Source organism: Balaenoptera musculus, chromosome 5 (assembly GCF_009873245.2).
Source record: "Balaenoptera musculus isolate JJ_BM4_2016_0621 chromosome 5, mBalMus1.pri.v3, whole genome shotgun sequence".
In the NCBI taxonomy this organism is placed as follows: domain Eukaryota; kingdom Metazoa; phylum Chordata; class Mammalia; order Artiodactyla; family Balaenopteridae; genus Balaenoptera; species Balaenoptera musculus.
In genome coordinates this window covers 52,670,501-52,685,914 of record NC_045789.1, presented here as the reverse complement: position 1 = coordinate 52,685,914, position 15,414 = coordinate 52,670,501, and the positions used below count along the sequence as shown (strand labels likewise).

The 15,414-nt window shown below is 34.8% G+C and overlaps 1 protein-coding gene across 1 annotated transcript; it reads right to left on the bottom strand.

The window, feature by feature from the left end:
• Window positions 1-4,803: 4,803 nt before the first annotated feature.
• JCHAIN (joining chain of multimeric IgA and IgM) lies at window positions 4,804-14,603 on the bottom strand. Its single transcript, XM_036852178.1, has 4 exons — window positions 14,379-14,603; window positions 10,061-10,187; window positions 6,330-6,410; window positions 4,804-5,738 (listed from the first exon to the last, which is right to left on the bottom strand). The coding sequence occupies exons 1-4, from the start codon at window positions 14,440-14,442 to the stop codon at window positions 5,534-5,536; spliced, it is 477 nt and encodes a 158-aa protein (XP_036708073.1). The 5' UTR covers window positions 14,443-14,603; the 3' UTR covers window positions 4,804-5,533.
• Between the last annotated feature and the right edge of the window lie 811 nt (window positions 14,604-15,414).

Genomic DNA, 15,414 nt, shown 5'->3' with positions numbered 1-15,414 from the left:
GAAGTCAACAGCTCTGTCCTTCCTTCACAAAACCTCAAAGGTTTCACTGTGACTCAGACCAAGTACGCAACTAAAACTCAGAAGAAAACTGCACTTGATAGGAAAGAGGTAATCACCGTTTCATAATGGGTTATAGCTACTGGTTTTGTCCACCTGTTCTTCCATGCCTCTGCACCTCACCCCTAGCCCAATAACATCAGCCACTGGATCTTTTTCTCTCCCTTTGAATTCATAGCCAATAAACAGGATTCAGCTGGTAACAAACAGAACACCATGCTGAAAGAGCAGAATTTTTCAAATAAAGGAGCAAAGAGGAAACTAAGCTGTAATTCAACACAGATGTAACTGTGAAATAGATGAAGCTGCCCTCAATGCCCCATCACCTTCCCAGTCAAGGTCCTCTGCTATCACAGTGCCCCATTTCATCTCCCTGAGGACACAGCACCCGCACCCTCCATTTCTGTGCTTCATCAAAATGGGACAGTAATTTCCTCTGTACTTATCCAAATAACCATGCCTCATTCTTCTCTGCACTGTATACAGCAGGTATTTGCTATGGTTAAACTGGCAAAAATATTCCTTCTCAAGTGTTGGTTAATATGTAGTCCTCCCAGATCATCCACCATGCCCTTAAAGAGTGAGTCTAATCACGGCATGCTACATCAGAGTTTCTCGAGCATTAACGTGCACATGAATCTTATTAAAATGCAGGTTTTGATTCTGTGATCTGGAGTGGGGCCTGTAATTCTGTATAATGAACATGCTCCCAGATGATGCTGAATCAGCCAGTTGGTAGATCAAAGTTGGAATGGTGAAGTGCTAGGCTATTTCCTGTAAGTAAGGGGTAACTGCACACTCACCAGAGAAGGAACAGAAAGGTCTCGACCACTGAAAAAACTAAATATCACCAATTTGAGGGGATTTATATAAATGAAGCATGTAAGTGACAGGTTCGATACAGAACACAAAGAAAGAGGGGCAGGCCAATCCTGTCTCTATTCCTACATGTATGTTATGCTTCCTCCTGTCTCTTTGCCTGGCTCATGTAGTTCTAGAAAGTTCTACTTCCACCCATAAAGGCCCTATTTCGTTAATATCTCCTCCAAGATTACCCTAGCCCTAAGCTCCCCAGCTTCCATGAAGGCTCACAGCACATCGTTCTTTATATTCATATATTCTTATATTCATAAGACTCACTGTCTTATATCATGTGCTGATTTTTTCCTGTGTTAGTTCTACCTGTAGAAGAGGGAAGAAAACTCCTAAAAAGGGAGGCTCAGTTCTTATTCATCTCATGTAACTATCACTCACAGTAACTGGCATTGTGCTGAGGACAGAGTAGATGCTAAATAAATGTCACTTTTTCTTTAAATACATTTTGTAAATGGATAGAAATTTAGAATTTCCCAAATTTTAATATAATTGATTAAAAATAAAAATTAATAACAATATTTTTCTAGTTACCAAAATACATACTCATTGTAGAATATTTGGCAAGTAATAAAAAGTAAAAGGCAAACAAATATAAATAACACATAATCCCACTAGCCAATGTTAATACTTTGGTCTATTTTCTCTTTTATGTGCATAAGGGAGGGAGGGTCTTGAAGTAATTATTTTATGAAATAGCCTACATTTCCCTCTTCATGTTATATAAGCAATTTCCATATAATTAAAAATACTTAAAGCTTCATGTTTGTTGTCTGTAAAATATTCTCAAGTATACACTATATTATCATTCCCTTCAATGATGGACTTAAAGTCTCTTATGAATTTTCACTATAATAAATAATGTTGTGATAAATATCTTTATTCCTCTTTGTCCATACTTCTGATTACTTCCTCAGAAGTGGAATTACTGGGGGAAATGGTCTGAAAAATGTATTTTAGACAGGATAACACTGAATGAGATCACTGGCTTTGGAGCCTCACAGTCTGGATCCAATTATCAGTTCTCCATATACTATTTGTCAAACCTTAATAAGATTACTTTATCTCTTTGCATCTTAGTTTCATGATTTGTAAAATGAAGACAACGATTATTTCACAGGACACTTACCAGGACTAAATGAAACGTGTTAAAATGCATACGCATTGTATTTCATAAATCAACCACTAGGTGGTGATGGAGGTTTATAATTCTAAAGTCGTGGTTCTAAAGCAATTCCCAGGCAGCAGCAGCACCGGGGAATTTTTTGAGACCAGCAATTTCTCCTGTGGCATCCCAGAACTACTTAATCAGCATCTCTGAGGGTGGGGCTCAGCAATCTGTTTCAATGAGTCCTCCAGGTGAGTCTCACACACATTAAAGTTTGAGAATCACTGATCTAGTACGTTTTCACATTTTTCTCTGATTTGTTGCCTGAGCAAAGAGAAGAGCCAAAAGACAACACACATCAACTGTAATTTACAGAAGGTTACTGAAAGCTATAAAAGCTGTGTTAAGTGATATACATACATTATGGCATGTATGCTTATTTTTATAAGATAGTTATTTCATGAGATATTTTATGAGATAGTTATTTTTACTCATTTTTCAACCTTACATTGAATAAACTTGCCCTTGGTGACTTGTCATTTAGTCTCTAAGTAGAGTATTCCAAGCTAGGCCATGGATTTAACCACTATACTACACTGCCACCCCAAAGCCTGTCTTAGTATCTTTGCCACACTCAATCATCATTGGTTGGGAACAGCCCATGGACCTCACACAAACACAAAGACAAAGGAGCGGTTCCTTTCACAGCTGCTTCATCTGCACTGACTCCTCATGTAGCCCTGCTAAATTGTCCACTTAAATGTATGAATGAAACTAACAGGAAGGCTTTAATCACTCTTCAGTAACTCATTTAAGAGTCACCAGCTACTCTGGATTTATACTGAATGAGTTAATGCTTAATAAAGCACTTAGACTAACACCTAGCACTTAGTATAAGGGCTAAATTGTTATCAATATGATAATTCTAGAGTTTAACTGAACTTCTGAAAGAAGGAAGACCCGCAGGACTTTAAGTTTGCAGTTCTCTTCCAGCTGGCATTTAATGAGGCAATAATACTGGCATAGGGCTCTCTCCTACAAGAATCTGCAACATGGTACCAAAAACTTTTTTTATTGGGTATGCAGAGAAACTAAGGCAAAGATGGGAGTACAGTAGAGGAGCCTCTTCAGAAACAGTCTCCCCCTAAAAGTTCTCATCACAAGGGAAAAAAAATTTGTACCTATATGAGGTGATGGATGTTAACTAAACTTATTGTGGTAACAATTTCACAATAGATAAGTATGTGAAGTCATTCTGCTGTACACCTTAAAACTTATACAAAGTTGTATGTCAGTTATATCTCAATAAAACTGGGGGAGAAGTCTCCCATAAATTCTCAGAACACTTCGAAACCTATTTATTTGCTTTACGTGATTCTGCCAAGTGATTGTGATTGTGCATATGTCTTGTTTCCTCAACTAAGCTGTACTCATATTCATTCATTCAACAACTATTTATTGAGCTCCTCTACGTGCCAGACACCCTTCCCAGTGCCGGGGATACATCAATGGGCAAAATAAAAACGGCTGTGCTTGTGGCGCTTATGCATTGTTGGAGGAGACACCATAAACATAATATATAAGTAAAATGATATAGTCTGCTAGAGAGTGATAAGCACATGGGGGTGGAATAAACCAAGATAGGGAACAGGATTTGCAGTTTTTTTTTAAGTAGTCAGGGTGAGCTTCATGGTGAAGATTGTTACCGAACTGAACTGGGGTCCAACTGAGCAGAGGTCTAGGAAGTGAGTGGCACTATCTTGAGGGCACTTATCACAGATCAATCACCAAAAATCTAGCAGAGTTCCTCGCATGTGGTAAATATTCAATAACTGTTTACTGATTAAATGAAGTTCAAATTCTTGGCTAAAACCACATACCAGATTGAAGATTGGTCAAGAATGATTTGTCTTTAGCATGTCAAAACTATGATTCCTACTGAAGCACCAGAGTGTCGGAGCCTTATCCCTAAAAAAAGAAAAAAAACACTGAATAATCAGTATGAACACAGTGGAAGTTATTAAAAATGACTATTACCATTTGAAAAAAAAAGAAAACAGAACAATGTTTCTTCAAGAAACTGATTTTACTAATCAGCCTCTCATTATTTTAAATGCAGGGTCAGCATTTACTTTCCACAGTAGTCTTAGATATGTATGCCAATTGGCCTTGACTTTCTGCCATAAAGAAGTTTTATGTGCCATGAGAAACACTATATTTGTCAGGATGGACTTGGCCTTTTTATTTAATTTTAGGTATAAAAAGACAAAGCTACCTCAAATATTACAGGTTTGAATTCAGTGATTAATGCATAATTATACTTACAAACTGTTCCTCAGTAATAAATGATATTTTTATTTATTTGTTTGTTTGTTTATTTATTTATTTATTTTTGGCTGCACTGGGTCTTCGTTGCTGTGACGGGCTTTCTCTGGTTGCGGCACGTGGGCTTCTCATTGCAGTGGCTTCTCTTGTTGCGGGGCAGGGCTCTAGGCGCACGGGCTTCAGGAGTTGTGGCATGTGGGCTCAGTAGTTATGGCTCGCGGGCTCTAGAGCGCAGGCTCAGTAGTTGTGGCACACAGGCTTAGTTGCTACGCAGAATGTGGGATCTTCCCAGACCAGGGCATGAACCTGTGTCCCCTGCATTGGCAGGCGGATTCTTAACCACTGCACCACCAGGGAAGTCCCATAAATGATATTTTAACTTACATACAGCAAAGTTAACACAAGAAAACTTTTTTCCAGTAAATTATTTCACACAGGTATATGCTTATGAATCTATTTAATTGTTCAAACTGTGCTGGAGAATACATATTTTGGAATACATAATTTGTTAGATTCAGTTATAACAGAGGTGATTTCTAATGGGAATTTCTCACACTATCCTGATTATCAAAAAAATTTTATTAAAATAAATCCATATCATTTGCTCCAAATCTGTTATATCAAAATATATTTTTCAATTATACACTTAATTATGTCACTTTCAGCTAACTGGTTTCATAAATATTAGAGATCCCATTTTAAATTATTTTATGAATATTTCCAAAACATGTTTTCCAATTATTATTTTCTAATGAAGACGAACAATTGACCTATATTTACATATAAATTTTCTCTGCACAGTGATACTTTTTTTAAAGAGAATAGTATAGAATGTGCAAAAGCTCAGGCTCTCCAGAGCAAAGCCAAAAAAAAAAAAAAAAAAGGCAAAATTTAATTATGTCTCCTGATTTTTACTCTTTTGAATTTTATTTTCTCCCCTTGTCTATTTTTTTAAATGCTAGAAATTTACCTTAAAAAATAACAATGCTACTATTTCAGTTATTTGCCCGGGGGCAGGGGGGTGGGGAGGAGTGGGGTAGTTAGTTTTATATTATCCAAAAAAAAAAAAATCATGGTTTCAAATTTATTGGTAGTAAATATATTAACTACCTGGAATCAAAATGGAGAGCCTTTCAAGATAAGGAGTTGTGCAGTCAGCAATGACTTAAATTAGTCAGGATAGCAGGAATCCGGGGTCAAAGCTGTTTCCACTATTTTGGTCTTACCACCATAGGTAAGTGGGACCCTGTTTGTATAGCACTTGTTTCTGTCATAAGTGTAACAAGTCTCAATGTCTTCATCACAGATATTACTCTGGGTGGCAGTAACTACTTGATTATCCAGCTCCACTTCTGTAAGATCACATTTTTTACAGCTGAAAAACAAATATATGCATTAGACAACCCCCATCAAATGTTGTCTCAGAATCTGAGTAACTATACATTTCTATCCAAAATCAATTAGTTCTGACAAAGGGTGACTCCTTTCAGACTTCAACGTCTCTATAATACAGAATTATTTACGTAATTTTTCAACCTTCAGTTGAAAGTAAGCAATATAATTAATAATATGATAATATGATTGTGAGGTACTAGGAGTAAATGAGTTATTTATAGTAACAAAGAAGGGTTTGTTCTTTAATTTTTTATGTTGGATTCTATAGCTTCCAAAGAAACACCTGCATGTTAATGTGTCTGAATTATTGAACTATAAAGACAAATTGGTCCTTTGTACTAATGGCAATAATTTCATCTTTAGAATAAATTTACAGCTAACTTTGATCTGTGATAAAGTTTTATGAATTTATGATACCTAATGATTAACATAGGAATTAATGTATTCAAAAGTTCAAATTATATCGGTAAATGTTTATACCCCAATTTGTTTTCAAAAACATTCTTACTAACAATTTAATTAAAAGTTATTGACTTCAATATCTGTATTAGTATGAAGGAAAATCTCTTACAGGTCGGACAAATGGTACACAAATTTGGTTCTCAGGGGTGAGGTAGGATCAGAGATATTCTCCCTGCTGTTCAGAGGAACACTAAAAAAAAAAGAAAGAAAGAAAACAAAGAAGAATAACGAAATTAGCAGATATTGCTATTTTTGGTGATAGGTATATTGCTAGGACAGTACTTACTATTTCATTCGGACATTTAGCACTCTATAAACACTCTTTAGTAATACTATTACTCAGATTTCACAGTAATTGTTACATTTTAAACACTGTCATTCAAAATAAACCTCACAACAACTCCTCTGTCAACTATCTTTGATTACTTGGCAAATCCCTGCTTTTCCTTTAAAAATAAGCTCAAGTTTTACCTTCTCTCTGATTTTTACCTTGATCCCATCCCCACCCCTCAATAAACTCCTTCCTCTGTAGTCTCATTAAAGTTTCTTATATCTTATTATAACAAATGCCATATTACAGTTGTTTACCTACACAGTAGTTGCTTCTAGATTCTATAAATTCCTTGAAGCAAAAACATTTACACATTCCCAATGCCTTGCTACATATGTGGCATGTAGAATATGTTCAATATTTATGGAATGAATGGACAGATACTAATATCCACATTTTAGAAATGCAGTAATTATAAATCAAAGAGGTTGGTGACCTACCCAAGGTCACACAGCTACTAAGTAGTAAAGCTGGAACTGGAATCCAGACCTCTTGATTTGGAGATGTTCCATGAAAAATTACACATCAACTAGTTCAGGTGATTTCATTAAATTTTACATTTTTTCATCTATGTCACCACTCCTCATCATATGCATCCCTCCCTACCAAAAAATACAAAAAAAAAAACAACAAAAAAACTCATGTTTCCTAACTCAGTATTTAGCAATATTATCCACATAGATATCCAGGCCAAAAACTTGGATACCACCCTCAGTCTTCCCTCTCTGTCATGACCTATATCTAATCCATCTCACAGTTCAATTGATTCTGATTCTTTGCATCTGTGAACTCCAGCTACTTGATCAGGACACCACCATTTCTCTCCTAGTTTGCAGCAATACCCTCCTTCAGTCTTGACCTCTCCAATATATTAGCCACATTATTGTCAAAACAGTCTTTTTAAAATAAAGCCTAATTTCCTCCTCTGCTTAAAACCTACACTGTCTCCCCCTAGAAAACAGGGTATCATTAAGATGGCATAGAAGACACTACGTGAAATACCTCTAACTCTCCAGCCTTATCTCTCACCACACCACCCTCTTTATAACATGTGCCAGCTGTAAACAGCTGCTTGCAATTGCACAAACTTACCACGATTTTCTCATCTCCAAGTCTTAACAATGACAAAAACAATAACAGTTCTAACATTTACTAAGCACTTACAGTGTGCCTGGTACCTATGATAAACATGCTAACATGATGATCTCATATAATCCTCACAGCAACCCTGTTTCCTTTTCCTGGCATGAGCTGCTTCACCTATCAACCCTGCCGTTCCCCCACACACACTTAACCTAGCTAACTCCAGTTCAGTCAGCTAACAGCCATCATCCACTTCTACCACTTACTCCAAATACCCTCTCCCGCCTCCCCCTGCCACTCTCCCACCTCCCCCAAGGACTGGACTGGGTGCCCCCGCTTCGTGCTCCTATAACATCCTATGCCTACTCTTGTCATAGCATTTACAATACTGTATTGAAACTGCCTTTTCAATTATTTAAAGTTCCCTACTAGACTGTAAATTCTCTGATGGCAGGGACTGTGTTTTATATACATTATTTTATCCCCAGCTCCAATCCTCAGTGGCTTTCAGAAGCACTCAGTAAGTGTTTGCCAAATTAATGAATGAATGATCAACTCTTTATTACATTGTAAAATCTCTAGTAGTATTAAAAAATGCTTTAAATAATGAGAAAAATAAGGGAATAAACATGTATGAGTGTTTCACCATGGGCCAAACACTGTTCTAGGTGCTTTTATACATTACTATATTTAATCCTCACAACCTTATGAAGTACATGTGTATATTTACATACCTATATAATTATACCTTTTTTTCAGTTTAGGAAACAGGCTCAAATTAGTTAAGAAACTTGCCCAAAGTCACATCATTAGTAAGTGATGGAGTTGGGAATAATGCCATAATGACACAGCAATGATAATAAAACTTCCAGAAATAAGATTAGGGAAGCATCAATACACATCAGGGAAGTGGCATAAGTAATTGAATTGCCTGATTTTAATAAATAATATATCATAAAAAGAATCATGTAATAGAAGAAAAAGATAAATTAGAGAATCCTGGTGTGCCATTTTAAATCTGTCCCCTGGAGATTTAAACATAAGATAGACACTCCTCTTCAACATGGTTTAGGTGCCAGAGTCATGGATGCCATCCCCTCAAGTTACATGCTTCTCCAATTGTTCCACCCTTAACAGGGAGCTATGTGGTACAGACTCTGTGGTCAGAGAAAATTTGCTAGAGGAAGAGATGTCCAAGCTAAGACATGCAGGGTAAGGAGTTAACCAGGCTAAGAGGGGTGGGAGAAAGAGTTCTTCAAGCAGAGGAACTAGGTTATGCAAAAACGGAAGAGGAAGAGAGCACTGTGAGTGTGAGGAAATAAAGGTACTGCAATGTACTGGCTTTTCAAACATGAGGTGAAAAAAATAGTGGCAATGGAAGAGCTTGAGAGTTTTGCCGAGCGTCATAGGTCAGGCTGAGACGTTCGTAATTTATCCTAGTAACAACATTATGGGAACCAGCAAAGGGATTTTAAGAAGGATAGTGACATAATGATAACTGGCACATAGGTTAGGTGAATAAGTAACAGCAAATATGTTTTGAAAATGTGCCAGGAACTACACAGTCTTTAAAAGGAATAGATCTTCTCAATTTATCTTTACAATAACCCTATGAGATACATATTATTTTCCTATTAGTAAAGATGAGAAAGTTGAAGTTTAGATTGGTTAAGTAACTAGCATACCAGGGCACATAGCTATTTAGTGACAGCCAGAACTCGAAACAAATTCTTAAGCATATTATACTTCTCCCATTGATTAAATGGGATCGAGTGCTATGTTCTGTTTCAGTAAGAGGTGTTTGATTTGGGGGGAGGCTATTCAAGGTAGAAGTAGTTCACAAGGAAGACATTAATGACTAGATCCAATAGGAATCTCAGCTCTTAAGTATTATTAGCATTTTTGCTGTCGAATAAGACTTTATGACAGACTATGTGTGAAATGAAATAAATATCTGAAGTCCAATATACAAGTGTAGACGAAATTAATTTAGTCAATTTGATTAGTCTACCTTACTTTTATGGAGACCGGCAGTTGAGTACAAAGTGAAATACTCTGTGGTCCATATATGGTACAAAACAAGCCTTTTAATGTTATCTCAAGTTTCACTTTGAACTGATCAAGGGCAACTAAAAGTTCTGATTCAAATTGAAATAACTCCGTATAAACAGGGCATGTTGATGACTAGATTCGACCTTCAGTTATTATTTGATCTAGCTGACTGGTTTTAGGTTGCCTGGAAACCTTTGTTCCTGCTCCCAACTTCTACATAATTGGCTCAAGCCCATTAACCAGATTCAACTAATGTAAGGTGCTACACACCAAAAAGAGGAGCAAAGATATAGGTATCACATGCAAACAATTGCTAATATCAGAAAGTATCTCTGCTCACAATATGAAAAAATGCAACATGAAATACCACATACATAATTCTGATGTTTCTCTCCACAATGTCTTGACTAGGATCTTCAGCAGAAGGGATGATCCTGGAAGTAATCCGGGCACACTTACACTTGTTGTCAACAAGAACAGTCCTTTCATCTTCATCTTGGGCTTGAAAGATAATATATATTAAGAAGAAAGGTAAACGAAAGTCTATTTTTATACCTTCTATCGAGTTAATTTATGCCCCTCCCCCCAGCAGAAAACTTAAGTTTTATGGTTGATCAGTTTTGGCTTTCTCCATTTGTTCTTTTTCCTAATCTAAAATAGCTAAGTGGAATCTCACAGCGTAGTGAAGGAAATCCAAATGAACTCCAAAAGGAATTTTCTCTCCTTCCCTTGGACCAGTCCATGGTCTTTCTAACCTGACTGAAAGAATTCTGGTTTTAATCTAAAGCTATTAATAGAGGCACAACCCTCTGAATGATGTGGCTTTGTAAAAATCAGTGCCAAATGCCAAAATGAGAAAGAAAACAAAAATCTAAACTGGATTTCTCTCAGACCAGAGCAATTTATTCAAAAGTGAACAAAAAGTAACATTAGCCTTTATAATAAACCCAGTTTGAAGTGTCACGTCCTTCCTGAACTCCCAGTTATACTTTCTTTTTTCCTTAGATTGCATTAGAACTAAGAACATGCATATTTGCCCAAAGATAACCTTATTTTGTAAGACTTTAAATATTCTCCACTAAAAGTTTCCTAAACTTAATTATATTCTTCTTTTTCATAATAACATTCAGGTTATCATAGTATAATGATTTAATACAATAAAATAATAAGTGCTATATTTATTAATATTTCTTATAAGAATTATTTTTAAAGATACAATATATATAGACACAAGGTGCTATAAATTTGCTAAAACAATTTAGAATATATTGTGAGGAACAAGTTCTATTTAATATAATATGCATGTGTACAGAAAAAAATAATAAATGAATGAGTGAATACACAGATGACTATTAAAGCCTTAACTCTGAATGTCAATATTTATTGTCTAATCTGAATATTAGACAATGAGGTCTGGTAAGTGCTGCAAAGAATTAACAAAGAAAATTTCTTATTATCTGGACTTCGATCAGTTAACAGATACCTGAAGAGTTAATAATAAATAGCTTTACTGGTGACTAGGAGACTAATAATCCCATTAATAAATATAGGGAACACATCAAAAAAAAAGCAAGCTTGGAAAGGAAAATAGTGAATTAAGTTCCGGAATATATAAAAAAAGTTTTACATTTTTTTATTCTGAAATGATTTTAGTGTTACAGAAAATTTGCAAAAATAGTACAGAAATTTCTCATATATCCTTCACCTAATTTCCCCTAATATTTACAACTTACATAACCATAGTACAGTTGTCAAAATGAGGAAACCAACATTGATACAATACTATAAACTAAACTACAGACCTAATTCAGATTTGACCAGTTTTTCCACTATTCTTTTCCTGTCCAAGGATCCAATCTGGGATCCCACATTTGATTTAGTTGTTGTGTCTCCTTAGTATATATGTATGTACTCTAATCTGTGACAGTTCCTCAGTCTTTCCTTGTCTTGTAAAAATTTTTAATAAAAAAAGAGAAGATGCTTCTAATATATGTAGTGGGTGGAAAACAGTGTCATTTCATCTCTCTTAAAATGCATAAGAACCTGAGTAAAAAAAACGTTTTTTTTCTTTAAAAAGTTGAAAAATTAATGTAAAAAATTAAAACAATGTAAAAGGGTTTCCCCTGGTGGCGCAGTGGTTGAGAGTCTGCCTGCTAATGCAGGGGACACGGGTTCGAGCCCTGGTCTGGGAAGATCCCACATGCCGCGGAGCAACTGGGCCCGTGAGCCACAACTACTGAGCCTGCGCGTCTGGAGCGTGTGCTCCGCAACAGGAGAGGCCGCGACAGTGAGAGGCCCGCGCACCGCAATGAAGAGTGGCCCCCACTTGCCATAGCTAGAGAGAGCCCTCGCACAGAGACGAAGACCCAACACAGCCATAAATAAATAAATAAAAATAAATTTAAAAAATTAAAAAACGCAGTTCAAGTACTTTCTTTAAAAAAAAAAAAAAGTTAAATCATCAGTGATCTGGATAATAGATTGTTTAAACGTTAAAAAAAAAAAAAAAAAAAGTAAAAGACATAAATAGTCAATCCACTCCCCCCAAAAAATAAATAGCTTTATTTAATAGTGTTAATTAAACAATAATAATGATGTTAAATATCTTTTTTATTCCTATAATTTTAGCTAAGTGACCTTTAAAATTTCCTTCCATCAAGCCTCAATTAAAAAAACAAAGACTTAGCACACAAATTCAAGTTATAAAAGTTAAATAATAAGGATAGATATAATTGTAACTGGAAATCTAATTATTCTGGTGACGATCCCAGAGCAGAAAGGAGCTAACTGCAGTATTTCAGTCTTAATGATAACAGTCATTACAAAAACATTTTAAGACCATTGTTATTGTACTTATAATTGTTTTGAAGTACTTTATAATGCATTATTATGCCATTATTCATAAGTTCTTAATAAATCTTCTGATAAAAGTCTATATGGTATTGGAGAAAAATCATTACGAAGCAATTTAAGACAATGATATAATTCTTAATTTTTTGAAGAGTAAGATGACTTAAATGGTGTCCTTTCCCTCCTCCTGTATTCATGACTCTTAAATGTTTTCTCTCAATAAAATAGAAATGAGCATGTAATGCCTGACCAAAAAATACAGATTGAGTCAAGTAGTGACTTGACCATTAAGTCTTAAATAGAAAATATCTGTATTTTAGTTATGACATATATTTTCTTGCCAGAAACCTAGGAAAAAACCATCATTACTGTTACTATATAAAAATACTAGGTAGCCTAATATACCTACCAGAAAAATGTACAAATACTTTCAATTCACCAAGACTTATAAGATCCTAACATTCTGTTTCATCGACAAGCAGTATTTTTCCTAATAAACCTGTTATTGTAGCCTATGCCTCACTTTATTCCAAGAGCACCTGAAAGATAGTAGGTGCTCAATAAATATTTGTTAAATTTAATTCAATTCAAACGAATTAGAAAATAGACTTAATACATATTAGATATGAACATAATGAGTTTACTAAAAGGTGATTCTCTTATACAGGAAGAATAGGATAGTAGTTAGGAGTGTGGACCATAGTGTCTGATGGCCTGGGTTCTACCTACCACATGCTTGTTGTATGACCTTAGGTAAGTTACTTCATCTCTCTAAATTTCAATGGGCTCAACTATATGTCAGAAACAATAATAGTACCTACCCTCAAATGGTTATTGTGAGAATTAAATGGAATAGTATATGTAAAGCAGTTAGCATAATGCCTAGAATATAGTATGTACTCAATAAATTATAGCTCTTTTATACATATGTAGCTATATATATGTTTCACATATGTTTATAGGTATATAAATATGTTATAAACATATGTATTTATATATACGTATAGGTACATATACATGGTTTAATACTAGTATCTTCATGTTTTAAATATTATTAGAAATTCATTATTCTTAATGCTAAATTAGTATAAACTATATGTAAAATCACTGTTCTTAATTACATCATACTCTGTCTTGAAATAAGAATGAGATAAAAAAAAAAGAATAAACTCAGTAAGTCTTAGAACAAACCAGCCAAATTATATCACTTCTAATTCATATGCCCTTCTAGATGAAAATTATTAAACACTGTACTTCTATATTCAGAAAATAATCCATTTTCTATAATAGTTTGAAAAGTTAATAAACAAAATAACTGAAGTTCAGCCATCAAGTTATAGGAAACGTGCACAACATTAAACATTGTTAAAGGGTCATAATAAATCTGTAGGCTCAGATCCAGGAACGTTGTTAGAACGTATTAATACCAAGCTCTCTGGGGAAATAAAATCCCAATGTACTCTATATTGTATTTATAATAATTATTACTTCATTTCTCCAGAATATAAATTTGAGACACTCAAGGAGAAGATTACTGATTTTCAAGATTCAATATGGGTATTCGTGTAAGTATAGCTATCTGTACTTATCCAGAAATATCTACTTTCTTATTCTCTAGGTTGTAGTAGGCAAACAAATAAGAGAAGAGAAAAAAGAATAAAAAGAATTACAATGAGTCTTGTCTATGTAAATATCACTGCTCATACAAAGATTAAGACATGCTAGAAAAAAGTAGCCAGCTAGCTGTCCAACCAAAACACAAATATAAATGTTTAAATCTGAAGAACAGATCTGTGTTCTATTTTTCCTTTTATCTGGGTTCATTCTCAAAATACCACATACCTGTCACAAGAACAGCCATAACAAAAATGGCCAGGACTCCCCAGAAAAGCACATAGTTCTTCATCTTGACTTTCTTTTGAAAAACTGGAGCTAAAAAGTCAGGGTTAAGGTGTGTGATCTATAAGGAGTGTGCAAATGATGGTGCTTCTGCTTTCTTAAAATAACACTCCAGGCAGCTAACAAACTAAAAACAATCACAACTGCGGTTGAAGTCTGAAATTTAAATACTGCACTGGAAAGAAATTATGGCTCAGATTTACGTATTTTCTTCCAAAATATCCCCCAAAGCCATGTTTTGGTACAATCACTTTTTATTTTACATTTATTCTATATAATTAAATCAGAAGACCAATAATAATTTCAAGGCAGTAGTCCATTAAGAATGTTTAAATGGGGATTCTCAACGTTATTACCTAGATAATAAAGTTTTCAAGTCAAACATAACATGATATTTGTTGTGCCTGGAACAATAAATGAAGGAGAGAGAAGAAGGAGGAAAGAATTAAAGCCCTTTAAGGTTCCAATTGCATTTTATGTCAACTTTTTCTTCTAGTCCTTCATTAACCAAGTTACCAGGTTTAACATACAGATTATAGATTATATATATAATATATACATATTCTCATTATTTTCAGTTATTTTATAAGTTCAAATGTGGAACTGGAATTAGAAACAGGTGGATGCTAGATGTTATCAGTTGTCATGTTTCAATTTGATAGTATTAAAGCAGACCCTGTATTTGCTCACCCAGTTACACCTTTCAGAATTGTAAATCCATGAAATGATGCGTGTTTGAGATGTCTCAACAGAAAACTGAATCACCACAGTATTGCTTATAAATTTTTTTCACTAATTAGTGTAAAAAACAAACAAACAAACAAAACCCCTGAGCTTTTGGATAGGGCATCCCCCTACCTCCTACCCCAACACGCTAGAATGTCTCTTAGGCAGGGTTGGCTACAATTATACAACATCAAATCTATGTTACTTTTGGTTTTCAGTTCTCTAATTTTTTAAGGATCTCCTAGAATTTTGA